This window comes from Ictidomys tridecemlineatus, chromosome 15 (assembly GCF_052094955.1).
Source record: "Ictidomys tridecemlineatus isolate mIctTri1 chromosome 15, mIctTri1.hap1, whole genome shotgun sequence".
Taxonomy (NCBI): domain Eukaryota; kingdom Metazoa; phylum Chordata; class Mammalia; order Rodentia; family Sciuridae; genus Ictidomys; species Ictidomys tridecemlineatus.
The window spans coordinates 26,498,714-26,513,335 of record NC_135491.1 but is presented as its reverse complement, the minus strand read 5'-3'; the positions used below and the strand labels follow the sequence as shown (position 1 = coordinate 26,513,335).

Sequence of the window (14,622 nt, the reverse complement as noted above, 5' to 3'; positions counted from 1 at the left end):
TTGCCTAGGCTGGTCTCCAATTCCTAATCTTCCTACCTCAGCCTTACAAGTAGCTGGGACAACACACAGGTGCCTCTATGCTTGGCTCTAAGTTTTTTTTTTTTATTCCTTATTTAAAATTTTTTTAAGTTATGGATGGATCTTTAATTTATTTATTTATATGTGTGCTGAGAATCGAACCCAGTGCCTAGGTTGCTAGGCAAGTGCCCTACCACTGAGCTACAAACCAAGCCCCAGCCCCAGCGTTTACAACTTTTTAAGGACAAGAATTGGTCAAAATTGTTCATTTTTCTAATATCTTTGGTATTTTAAATGATTCTAATATATTACTTCCTATTTTGCAATTTAGATGCTTCATATTTCTTTTTCTTGCATAATTATTCTGGCTATAACTTTTAATATTGACTTAAGTAGAAGTGAATCTGGGTATCTTTGTCTTGTTCCTGATTTTAAGGGAACAATTTTCAGTCCTTCATCATTGAGTATGATGTTAACTGTGGATATTTCAGATATGGGCTTTTGTCGTGTTAAAGATGTTTCCTTCCATTTCTGTTCCTTATATAATTTCATTATAACATTTTAAACTTCATTATATCATTTTAAGTGTACAGGTTAGTGACATTAAGTACATTTATGTTATTGTATAAAAATCATGGCTCTCTATCTTATACTATACTAAAATTTTCATCATGATACCATACTAAAACTGTATGCATTAACAATATTTACCCCCTTTTCCTTTCCTCTAGGGTCTGGTAATTGATAGTTTACTTTCTGTTTCTATGATTTTTTTTTTTTCAGTGCTGGGGATCAAACTCAGTGCCTTGTACATGCCAGGCAAGCACTCTACCACTGAGCTAGTATACCTGTAGTCTTTTCTCCATGAATCTGATTACTTTAGATACCGCATATAAGTGGAATCATATGATATTTGTCCTTTTGTATCTGACTTATTTCACTTAGCGTAATGTCTTTAAGGTTCATCTGCCTAGCACATCTGTCCAGCATAGATGGCTAACTCAAGGTCACTCAGGGAAAATTCCCAAGGCGTTAGAAATAAAACACAGACCACAATTTACCTTTAAACTAAGCTCTGGGGGGGTGGGGAGAGAGAGGGAGGGAGAGACACGGACAGCAAGCACGCTTTGGAATGACCTTTTATTAGGGGAATCTAAATTCTTAGGAAATCTTGTCCAATGAAAGTCAAGGGGGGCAGAGTGAGGTGAGGTGATTGGATCCCTGGGGATGTGGAGAGACATGCTCCTGCACAAGACACAGTCGCTGGAACACTAGAGGACTGGGGCTATCTAGCAGCGTGACCCCACAGGATGCCACACCGCAGGGGAGTCGATCCAGTTATATGCTAGATTGGTCTTCCACATTCATCTAAGTTATAGCATGTTGGAATTTCTTTCCTTTTATGGCATATAATATTCCATTGTATTCCATACCCTACATTTTGTTTATCCACTCATCTGTCAATGTACATTTGGGTTATTTCTACGTTTTGGGTTTTGTGAATAGTTACTCTAAGCATTGGTGTGCAAATATCTGTTTGAGTCTTAGCTTTCAAATCTTGTGTATGCTATGATTTGAATGTGGTTCTCCCCCACCCAATCTCATACTAGAAGGGGTATGTTTTCTCTCATGTGGAAGTTAGAGGGAAAAATGGGAAGAATCTTATGAAAATGAAAGGGAGATCAGCTAGAGTAGAGAAGGGGAGAAAAAGGGAAAGTATTGGGAAATGAAATTAATCAAAGGATATTGTGTGCATGTCCAAATAAGTAATAATGAATCTCACTATTAAATATAATTATAATGCCCAATAAAAATTTTAAGGAACTCACACTGGAGTTTAAACTCCATTGTAAGGTATTAAGAGTGTGGAAACTTAATCTGATTATGGGTGTTTAGAGGTGGGCCTTTGGGAGGAGCTTTGAATTAGATAAAATCATCAGGATGGGTCCTCCATGATTGAATATTGGTGAAGAGAGACCAGAGGATACATAAACATGTGTGCTCCCTGACTCTTGCCATATGATGCCTGCACTGTCTGGGGACTCTGCCGTAGAGGGAATTGTCTATTAGAGAATTGTCTCATGTGATTATAGAAGCTCAAAAGTCTAGAGAGATCCTCTGCAGGTTATAGACTCTGGAATGCTGGTAGCATGTCTCAGCCCACATCAGCAGGCCTTCAAATCAGGGAAGTTACTGGTGTTAATTCTCTACAAAAACCTTAGTACCTTTGGAGGGAGCTGATGGAGTTAAGTCCTGGAGTGTAAAGGCCAATAAACCTATAGATATAACAAAACAAAACAAAACAAAAACAAAAACCTGTAGATCTGGTGTCTAAGGCAGAAGACAAGTATTAGAGGGAGTTACCAATCTGCCCTCTGTATTTATTCTCAAAGGACCCCAGCCTAATGGATGGTGTCCAACCACATTGGGGGCAAGTATTCCCTAACTAATCTGTTCAGACTCATCTTCTCTGGTAACACTCTCACAGACACATGAAAAACAATGTGTTACTCCTTAATCCAAATTAACTGTTACAAATGTCATCACCAGATATGGTTCCTTGACTTTGGACCACAACTGTGAATGAAAATAAACCTATCTCTCTCTCTCTCTCTCTCTCTCTCTTTTAAATAACATACCCAGTCTGTGGTATTGTTTTATTACCAAAAGAGAATGGATTAATATAGTACATATACCTAGAAGTTGGACTGCTGGATTAAATGCTAATTCTATGTTTAATATTTTGAGGAACATCCATGCTGCTTTCCACAGTAGCTGCACCATTTTATACTCCTATCAGCAGTGGACAAGAGTTCTAATTTTCCACATCCAGGTGAACACTTAATTTCTGTTGAGTGTTTTTATCATGAAAGAGTGTTTAACTTTGTCAAATGCTTTTTCTGCGTTAATCAAAATGGTAATATGGTTTTCCCCTTCCTTTCATTAATGTGGGATACTACATCAATTGATTTTTATATGTTGAAACATTCCTACATTCCAAGAATAAGTCCTACTTGGTCATGGTGTATAATTCATTTAATATGCTGCTGAATATAGTTTGCTAGTATTTTGTGGAGGATTTTTGGTTCTTAATAATTTAGTGTAAGGAAGAACATAGTATGTTTTTCCATTAGGATCAAGGGTACAAATTTAAGTTAACTTGGAAGAACAGAGATTTTAAATATTGTTATGAAATGTTCCATATTTTAACAATTTTTATTAATGAAAGAGGCAAGGAGCTTGACATCACACATCTGTGAAAAGTTATAACTAAAAACTTTACAAATATGAGACAACAGTTTGAATTTAATTTTCCCTTAAAAGAAAATTCACGCATAGGAAATCATGGCTTTGGAATTCATTTCTTTCAAGGAAAGATGATTTAAAATTTACTACTTTACAGGACAAATTGTTAGAACTGGCCAGTTATGAGGATTGTTACATGAATTTTCAAAATACATCACCTGTTTTTTTGGTACTGGGGATTGAACCCAGGGGCACTGAACGACTGAGCCACATACCCAGCCCCCCAGCCTCTTTTTGTATTTTATTAGAGACAGAGTCTGAGTTGCTTAGTGCCTCGAGGCTGGCTTTCAACTTGCAATCTTCCTGCCTCAGCCTCCCCAGCCGCTAGGATTACAGGCGTGCGCTACTGCGCCCGGTATCAATTCATTTTGAATAGAAATTTAAAAATGAATATCCTTGCCGGTGTGGTGGTTCATGATGTTATCCCAGCTATCTGGGATGGGAGGCTGAGGCAGAAGGATCACAAGTTCCAGGACAGTCTGGGTAATTTAGGCACCCGCTCAGAGTGGAGATTGCTCCTCCAAGGCAGACATTTACTATTACTCAATGTGTCTGACAATGGGCCTTAAACAATTATTTTTTGACTAAATGAATGAACTTTCAACTACTGCCTCGGGTCCAAGACTTTCGTCAAATATCTATTACAGTTGCTCGCCAACTAGCCTTGCTAATATTTACTGAAGTGTACTAAATGGCAGGACCTGTGCTAAACATGGTACCGTCCCCTCTCCCTTCAGGGAGTTCAAACAATTTGTCCTGCAAAGGAATAGTTAAAAATTTCTTCTACCAGGGAGGGGGCGTGCCCAGCACCACGGCCCGCCCTACTCCGGCAGCCGTGGGCCGAGCTCGACCCCCGTTCCCCGAGCCACGCACACCGCAGTCCGCCCGGGAGGAAACTTGGCCATCGCCACGCCAGACTGCCCAGGCACACTCCTCGTGAGACTCGGGGCGAGCTCCGGGGGCCCGGGGTGCAGGGCACAAGCTGAGGCACTGAGGCGCGTGAGCCGCAGTCCCGAGGACCGGACCCTCAGTCCACCGCCGGCCACCACGGCGCCCCGCCCCTCAGCACGCAGGCCCGGCGCGAGCTCGCGCACGTGCGCGCGCGCCGTCAGATCCTGGGTCCGACCTGCGGGAGTGGGGACTGGGCGGGCGGAGGCCGGGCTGCTGAGGTACTTAGGGGAGGAGCCCGAGCCGTCGTTGCCGAAGGAGAGGAGCATGTCTGCAACTCGAGCCAAGAAAGTGAAGATGGCCACCAAATCATGCCCCGAGTGCGACCAACAGGTGGGCGCCGGGGGCCGGGCGCGCGAGCGGTCCGGGCGGGTGCGCGCAGGCGGTGGCCGTTGCTAGGCTACCGTTGGGACCTGTCGGGCGGAGCGGAGGGGTTGCCAGGGAAACGCCCAGGCGGGTGGCCAGACTGGAGGCCCCCGGGTGGTCTGACCGGGCTGCGCGGGAGGGGGCGTGGGTTTGTGTCGGGACCCTACGGAGTCGCCTTGCGGGACGCGGCCCGAGTGGAGGATCACGGCCCCTTCTAGCTCCCTTGGGCTGGCGGGAATGCCCGGTGTGCCCGACTCCAGGCCCCTGGCTCTGAAGGCTCCGTCCTGCCACACAGGGTTGCTTTGTTCCCATTTCAGTTGTGTGTGGTGATCTCCCAAAATTGCCCAGACAGTGTTTGGGTGGACACTTTAACGTGACGAAAGGGGCCCCCATGTAATGACGTAATTCAGTAAACTGGTGATTTTAATATACTTTTAAATTTAATAACCACAGTAATAATCTGTTGAAAAGTTTTTATTTGAATTTATACTTTATAATTATTAGCGCATATTAATTGTACAGAATAACGAGTTTCATTGTGAAGTGTCCGAGCTTTATGGGTAACCACTCTCTCTGTTTACATATTTTACTGACACACTCCCTACCACTTTTTGTAGTCCTCCTTACCCAACCTTCACTCTCTGTGCCGCATTTGAGGAAATGTGGAATACTTGTATGAGTCTGGCTTATTTCCCTTAACATGATGATCTCCAGTTCCATCCATTTACCTGCAAATGACATAATTTCATTCTTCTTTATGACTGCAAAATACTCCATTGTATTATATATAGCATTTTTAAAATCCATTCATTCATGGGCATCTAGACTGATTCCATATGTTCGCTATTGTAAACAGTGCTGCAATAAACATTGGGAATGCAAGTGTCTCTTTTTTTTTGTATGCTAGCATTGATTCATTCTGCTATATACCAGGAATGATGTAACTGGATCATACGATGATTATATTTTTAGAAACCTTCATACTGGTTTTGGCTCTACTAGTTTACATTCCCATCAGCAGTGTGTAAGGATTCCTTTTTTCCACATTCTTAGCATTTGTTATTTTTTGATTTCTTACTAGTAGCCATTCTGTTTGGGGTGATATGGAATCTCAATAGGGTTTTTTTTTTTTTTTTGTATCAAGGATTGAATTTAGGGGCATTGGACCACTGAGCCACGTCCCCAGCTCTATTTTGTATTTTATTTAGAGATAGGGTCTCATTGAGTTGCTTGGTGCCTAGCTTTTTTTTTTAATTAAGTTTTTTAAAATTATTTATTTTAAAATTTATTTATTTAAATTAAATATATATGAAGCACTAGCTTTTGCTGAGGCTTGGGTTTGAACTCAAGGTACTCCTGCCTCAGCCTCTGTAGCAGCTGGGGTTCCAGGGGTGCTTCAGTCATCACACTGGCACAGTGTAGTTTTTGTGATTTGCATTTCCCTAATGGCTAATGATGTTTAGTATTTTTCATATTCTTATTGGCCATTTGTGCTTATTTTGGGAAGGTGTCAAACTCATTTGCCCATTTATTGATTGGATTACTTTTTTAAGTTCTTGGTATATTCTGGATATTAATTCCTGTCAGATGAGTAGCTGGCAAAGATTTTCTCCCATTTTGTAGGCTGTCTTCATCCTGTTGATAGTTTCCTTTGCTGTGCAAAAGCTTTTTAATTTGATGTAATCCCACTTGTCATTTCTTGCTATTATTTCCAGAGCATTGGAGCACTATGCAGGAAATGGTTGGTGATACTAATATTTTGAATTGTTTCCCTTATGTTTTCCTCTAGTCATTAGAAAGTTTCAGGACTTAAGATCTTTGATCTATTTTGAGTTTATTTTTTTTACAGGGTGAGAGATAAGGATTTGAATTTCAATCTTCTACAGAGGGATATCCCATTTTCCCAGCACAATTTGTTTAAAAGACTATTTTCATCAAAAAAAGTTTTTTTGACTCCCTTGTTTAGAATCAGATGACCTTCAGTGTGTGGGTTTATTCCTGTGTATTCTTGTTCTATTCCATTGGTCTTCATTCCTATTTTTATGCAAGTACCATTCTGTTTTTGTTATTATGACTCTAGTACATTTCATCAAGTATTATGATGTCTCCAGCATTGATCTTTTTGCTCAGGATTTCTTTGCTATTTGAAGTCTTTGTGCTTCCATATGAATTTTAGGTTTGTTTTGTCTAATTCTGTGAAAAATGTCATTGGTATTTGATAGGTATTGCACTGACTCTGTAGATCACTTTATAAGGCATTCTGAACTATTAAATTCTCTCAGTCCACGAACATGGGAGATTTTCCACATTTACTGTCTTACTCAATTTCTTTCTTCATTGTTTTATAATTTTCATTGTAGAGGTGCTAGATCCATTATGTCTCGGAATTTTGTTTTTCTTAGCCTTTAAATTTTTTTTGTAATTGTAGATGAAAAACATGATTTTATTTTGTTTTATTTGTGTGGTGATAAGGAGCAAACCCAGTGCCTCACATGTGCTAGGTAAATGTTCTGCCACCAAGCTATAGCCCCAGCCCCATTTCTTAGCCCTTGATCAAAACTTTATTCTCACAGAAAAACTGCATCCTCAGTGCAGAAGCCAAAATAGGTCATTTTTTTTCCAAAAGCAGAATTGCCTGGTAGCATTGCTGACATTCCACCTCTATCATACTAATAGTACCAGAGGAAGATTCACAAATGGCTTTGTTCACATAAAAGTTTTGTTAGCCCTTTACTCATATGTCGTAACCCAAATCTTTTAAACTGTATCCTCTGTGAAAGTATGTTGCATATAATTATTCTTGACTAGAAAAGTTATTCATTTAAAACTCCCTCTTAAAACCATTTTTAAGGCCTCTACTTTCATGCCACAATGTGAACCTAACTCTGTGGTTTTTTTTTTTTTTAAATAATTACCTCTTCTCTAGCTTTCTCTCAGCAAGAGAAGTTTATTGCCTCCTCTTTATTTCTCTCAGCAGTGTTTTCCATTTTCAGTGTACAGGTTTTATACATATTTTATTAAATTTATCCCTGTGAATTTGTTTTCTGGATGCTATTTTAAGTGCAATTAGTTTACAATTTTTTTAGTTGTAGTTGGACACAATACCTTTATTCCATTCATTTATTTTTATGTGGTGCTGAGGATCAAACCCAGGGCCCCGCGCCTGCTAGGTGAACACTCTACTTCTGAGCCACAACCCTAGCCTTTGGTTTACAGTTTTCATTCATTGTGGATTATATGTAGTGTTGAACTTTTTATTATGGTAAAAAGATATACTGTTTTCAGGGCTCATCCATATATGTAGCATGTGTCAGTGCTTCATTCCTTTTCATAGTAAATTGACATTTTGTTTATCTATTCTTCTATTGAGGGACATAAATAATACTTGTTGGTTACTGTGAATAGTGGTGTTGTGAACATTCATGTACATGTTTTTGTTTCAACACCTATTTTTATTTTTAGTATATACCTAGAAGTGGCATTGCAAAGTCATATGATAATTTTAACTTATTGAGGAATTGCCAGTTTTCCACAGCAGCTGTTCTATTTTAAATTCTCATCAGCAGTGTAAGAAGGTTCTAATTTTTCCATATTCTCATCAATACTTATGTTAGTTTTTGTTAGAAAATAGTCACACTAGTGTGTGTGATATGAGATCAATTGTGGTTTTAAACTGAATTTTTTTTATTAAGAACATTGAGCATCTTGTGCTTATTGGCCATTTATATCTTACTTGAAGAAAAATCTTTTTTAAAAAAACAACCTTTTTTTTTTAGTTGTAGATGGGCAAAATATCTTTATTTGTTTATTTATTTTTATGTAGTGCTGAGGATTGAATCCAGTGCCTCATATGTGCAAGGCAAGCCCTCTGCCACTGAGCTACAGCCCCAGCCCTGAAATGTCTAATTTTTTAAATTGGGTTTTCTTCTTGGAGTTGTTATAAGAGCTTTTGTACATTTTGTATATTAGAACCTTATCAGATATATTATTTGCAGATATTGGCAAAAACTCATTGTGTAGGTTTTATTTTTTACTTTCTTGATAGTCTTTTGACGCTCAGAAGTTTTAAATTTTGACGTAGTCCAATTTGATGTAGCTGCTTGTGCTTCTATTGTCACAACTAAGAAAGTATTTTCAAACCCAAGATCATGAAGATTTACCCCATTTTTCATCTAAGAGTTTTATACTTTAGTTGTTATATTTAATAGGTCTCTAATTAATTTTGAGTTAATTTTCATTTATGATTTAAGGTAAGGGTTTGCCTTTCTTGTTTTGTATATGGATATCTAGTTTTCTTGGCACCATTGGTTGAAGAGAGTTTTTTTCCCTTATTGAATTATGGTGGCACTGTTACTGAAAATCAGTTGACCACAAATGAATTTGAAAAAGATTGGAAATAAAAAGTGAATCCTTCAATTTTGTTCTTTTTTTTAAGATTGTTTTGGCTTCTCAGGATCCTATATAATTCTATATTAATTTTAAGATCAGAGTTTGCACTTTTGCAAAAAAAAAAACCATTGGAATTTTGGTAGGATTGCACTGAGTTTATAGATTGCTTTTTGGAGTATTGGAATCTTAATATTAGGTCTTTAATTAATGTTGTCTTACATAAAGGGTTGTCTAAGTTTTTTTAGGCTAAGATTTCAGCAATTTCCTGTAATTTTGAGTGTATATAAGTCTTTATTTCCTTGGTTAAATTTATTCCTAAGTGTTTTATTTTAATTTTTCCCAAAAGATACAGGCTCTCAGTATATTTAATAGGCAGGCCTTGAACTCCCAGGCTCAGGGATCCTTGATTCTCCTGCTTTAGTTTCTGTTACTAGTACTCACTGTGGTGCCTGGCTATGTATTATTTTATTCTTTTTGATGGTCTTATAAATTAGTTGTTTTCGGATTGGTCATTGCTAGTATATAGAAATAAGGCTGATTTTGAGTTTTTTTTCTTACATCTGCCAATATTACCTGCAAATAGAGATAGTTTTGCTTCTTTTTCAACGTCGGTGCCTTTTTAAAATTTTTCTTGCCTAATTGATCTGGTTAGAACTTCTAGTACAGTGTTGAATAGAACTGCTTATAACCAGAGCAGATGAAACTGGATGCCGTGGTACATGTTTTTAGTCTCAGCTGCTCAGAAGATGGAGGCAAGAGGATCATAATTTTAAAGGCCATCTGGACAATTTATCAAGACCCTATATAATTTTTTTAAAGGGTTTCGGATATAGCTTAGTGGTAGAGCACTTGCCTAGGTTATAGAAGGCTCTGGATTAAATCTCCAGTACCACCCCCCCCCCCACACACACACACAAAAAGGCTCAGTTTCATTTGAAAGGAGCTCATTGGGTATTGTTAAATTAAATTTGGCCTAAACCTGCCTCCTATCTAGCTAACCTTGACTTTAGTTTGTAAATAAGCTGTAACCAACTTAAGTGTATATTCTTGTGACAAATTGCTGAGTCTCAACCAGTCATAGGCTGTCAATTGATCAGAATACATGGAGAGCAAGCTGTGCCCTGCTCTGAATTACTCTGTTGTATAGAACAGCAGTGCCTAGCCCTGAACCATTTTGTACTTTATCAGTTTGTTTTTAGCTATGCCATTTTGGTGCAAGGGCTAAGGCAGAATGACTTGGTGACTTGTCTGGGCAAACAGATAACCACCAGACATTGGACTTATAAAATTTGTCAAAAAGAATAATATCCAACTGCACAGCAAGATCCTAAGGCACAAACTGATAACAAATTAGTTTTGCTATAATAATAATAATAATACACCTGTGGAGTATCTGAACTAAATCAGAAGCACATGGATGCATGAGTGTATCAAACTCTTATCAGAGAAACCAGGCCCTAGAATTTATCAGATATATCAGACCTCTGAATGGTGCAATTCCCTTACCTAAAACACATAAAAGGGGATTGGGGTTGTGGCTCAGCAGTGGAGCGCTTGCCTACCACTTGCAATGCCCTGGGTTCAATCCTTAGCACCACATAAAAATAAAGAAAATAAAGGTATTGTGTCTAACTACATCTAAAAAATAAATATAAAAAAAGAAGAAAAAAAACCACAAAAGCAGAGGCACCTAAGTTAGTGGTATGAGGGAGTACACTACAATCCCTCATCTTGTCAGACCACGAGATTGACAGGCCACAAACTCCTGACTCCTTAGGTCTTTAGATCTGATCAGTCTCCCTGTTTGATGTGGCCCACTTCAAAACTGCCTGCTGTCCAGACCATTTGGACTGGAACAGTTTTGTACCCTGAGGGTTCTGTGCCCTGAACAAGTTCTTTGATTGGTTCTTAATCTTATATAACCCTAACCCACCTGCATTGACTCTTTTGCATATATATTCAGCCCTCTGCCTTTGCTCTCAGTTCTGCCTCTTGGAACGCTGTGACCACTGTTATCCGTTTCTGTAACTTCTAAATCATTGTGTAAAGTGTGATATGTGACTTGAGTATTATAGATAATAGTAATTAAGATTGGGATGGAATAAAAGAATTGTGATTGCTTTGGTCATAACACAACTGAACCATAAGTATTTTGATGAGTTGAAGTGGATGAAGGTGATGTAGCTTGTGACGTTATTGTTATTCAGTAAATTTTTACATTGTGGAAAGACATAAGTGTGTGTGGTATATGTTAATGATAATATATATTTATGTGTGTATGTACATATATATGTATATATATGTGTGTGTGTGTGTATATATATATATTTACATATATATGTAAATGATATAGCTCACACAGGACTTATGTCCACATTTGGGCCTCATATTTCCTGGTACTGGGAGTTGAAACCACAGGTGCTTCACCACTGAGCCATACCCCCAACCCTACTTTAAAAATTTTTTTTTTTCTTGAGAACAGGGTCTTGTTAAATTGCTTAGCCTGGCCTGGAACTTTCAATTCTCCTTCAGCATCCCAAATTGCTGGGATTACAGGTGTGCATCACTATACTCTATGAGCTCAGGTGGAGCTCTCTGAACTTCTGTTGGTTTGGGGTGATGCCCAATTCATTAATTGTTTTTTGTGTAAGTAAACACTTGTGAGTATTTTGTTAAAAACAAAATGTTACAGTATATTATATATATTCATTTTTAAAAATATTTTTTAGTTGTTGATGGACCTTTATTTTATTTATTTGTATATGGTGCTGAGAATCGAGCCCAATGCCTTAAGCATGCCAGGCAAGTGCGACGGAGCTACAACCCAGCCCACATATATTCTTTTGAGTATTCCAAATATTACATAAATTGGAATACATTGTGTTAGTTAAAGGAACGTAGTATTCATTTTAGTAAAAATAACTGAATAAAGTAAAATTGCTTTTCGATTATAACGGGAAGCTTTCTAATTTGGCAGGGGCAGTTTACTGGAGATTGAACCCAGGGGTACTTATAACCACTAACCACATCCCCACCCCTTCTGATTTTTCATTTTGAGACAGGTCTCACTAAGTTGCTTAGGGCCTCCATAAGTTGCTGTTGCTGGCCTTGAACTTGTGATTCTTCTGCTTTAGCCTCCTGAGTTGCTAGGATTACAGGCATGTGCTACTGCTTGACTCTAATATTTTTAAAGGTGAGGGTTCTTTTTTTTTATTAATACTTAACTCTGGTTATGAAACTATGCTTTAAGATATTAAATAGAGGAGCAAGATGTATCTCAGTGGTCAAGTGTTTGCCTAGTGTGTGCAAGGCCCTTAATTTAATTTCCAGCACTGCCAAAAAAAAAAAAAAAACAAAACACACACACACACACAAAAAAAAAAAAAACCCACAAAAAACCCCACAAAATTGTTTTGTTTTTAGGAATCAACCTAGATGCCCTTCAGTAGATGAATGGATAAAGAAACTGTGGTATATATACTCAATGGAATATTACTCAGCATTAAAAGAGAATAAAATTATGGCATGTGCAGGTAAATGGATGGAGTTGGAGAATATCATGCTAAACAAAGTAAGCCAATCCCCAGAAAACAAAGACTGAATGTTCTCTCTGATAAGTGAATGCTGATCCATAATGTGGGGGAAGGCATTGGAAAAATGGAGGAACTTCGATTGGGCAAAGGGGAGGAAGGAGAAGGGAGGAGGAATGGGGGCAAGAGAGATGGTGAAATGAGATAGACATCATTACCCTAGTTACATGTATGACTGCACATATGGTGTGATGCTACATGGTGTACAACTAGAGAAAGAAAAATTGTGCTGCAATTGTGTACAGTGAATCAAAATGCATTCTGCTGTCATATAGACCCAATTAGAATAAATAATGAAAAAGCAAAAACTCCAAACCTCCAAAATGAAAAATAAAACCCTCAAATCCCCCAACAAAAACATCAGGAGTGTCAAAATTGAGACCCTGATCAGTGTTTTTACTTTTCATTTTCAAGGTGTTTCATATCTGTTTTTCTTATCACACAGTTTACAAGTCCTTGTGATGTGTATATTTTATTCAAAATTATTACTGTTCTTTTCTTAATATTTTTTAGAATTGTGGTAAAATATGCATAACTACCATTTTAACGATTTTTCAGCATATAATTCAGTAGTGTTATGTACATTCATAGTGTTGGGCAGCCATCACAACTATGAATTTCCAGAACTTTTTCATCATCCCAAAGAGAAACTGTATCTATTAAATAATAACTTCTCATACTTTTCTATACCCTACTCCCCTGGTAACCTCTTTTTTTTTTTTCCTGTCTCTGAATTTGCTCACAGAAGTGGAATCACATGATATTTGTCCTATCTAGTAATTTTTGTTTATAAGTTTTAATTTTTACCTTAAGTTTTCTCCTATTTGGTTTTTGGTATAGAACAGATTTTTTATTTTTATTTTAGAGACTGTTCATAGAATATTTTATGTTGTATGTCTACTGACAAATGATTTTTGGTTCTTATAATAATAAAAGGTTGAGAAGAATTATAAAATTTTAAAGCCGCTTTAAAAGGAAACAAAATAAGACAAGGACTTTTTTCTTTTCTTTTCTTTTTTTTGACTTTTTTTCTTAATAGTTTCCTTCAGTCTTACTTTGAAAATATAAAAACCTGTTGTGTTCAAAGAATCATTTAATATAGTGCTCCATAATTTTTTTTATGGTTGCATAATTTTAAAAAATATTTTTTAGTTCTAGCTGGACACAATACCCTTTATTTTTTTATTTAAAAATACCTTTATTTTATTTATTTATTTTTCTGTGGTGCTGAGGATCCAACCCAGCGCCTGGCACGAGCTAGGTGAGTGCTGTTATCTCCTGCTGAGCCACAATGCCAGCCCCATGGTTGCATATTTTTTATGCTTAATTGATCAAGTACAACAAAAGAACAACAAATGTGATAGCAATACTTTTTTGTCATAAATAAATTTACAAATATGCACTGCATGTGCTCTGTGAGGAGGAAAGAGAGTAAGGTGAAGAAACTTTCATACAGGGTACTCAAGGAGCTGTGGACAAGGTTAAGAGAATGAATGGAATGCCGGGTCTAGGTAAATCTATAATTAGAAGAAAGGAAAGCACAAATACCCAGAGAGTAGAGTCCATCATAGTCATTAAAACCAGCACTCAAATTTTGCTTTGATATTTTTGACAGTTAAGGTTCAAGGAAGATATGGTCCTCAATATCATCCTCCTCATAAAAATATTTGCCATTGCATGGTGCCAAGTAATTGTTAAAAAAAATCAACTGGAGTTAGTGAGAAGACAGTGAATGCCCCCTTTCTGTTCCTAAAAAAGCTAGCCAATTTAGGGAACCATGGGAGCAAGTCTGGGCCAGATGGTCCATAAACATACTGGTTTGTTTGTTTCTTTCTACATATACATGACAGTAAAGTGTATTTTGATATATTATACATACATAGACTAAGTATAACTTGTTCCAGTCAGGATCCCATGATTATGGTTGTATATGATATGGAGTTACATTGGTTGTGTATTCATATGTAAGGATAGGAAAGATATGTTTGCTTCATTCTACTCTCTC

General features: G+C 37.5%; 1 protein-coding gene across 1 annotated transcript in view; it reads left to right on the top strand.

Moving 5' to 3' along the window:
• The window catches only part of LOC144370975 (uncharacterized), a 56,658-nt gene that overhangs the window by 27,793 nt on the left and 14,243 nt on the right, over positions 1-14,622 (top strand). The window contains exon 3 of the mRNA XM_078032905.1: positions 4,115-4,605. Coding sequence (XP_077889031.1) covers positions 4,115-4,605 — 491 coding nt within the window. The remainder of the gene's footprint in view (positions 1-4,114; positions 4,606-14,622) is intronic.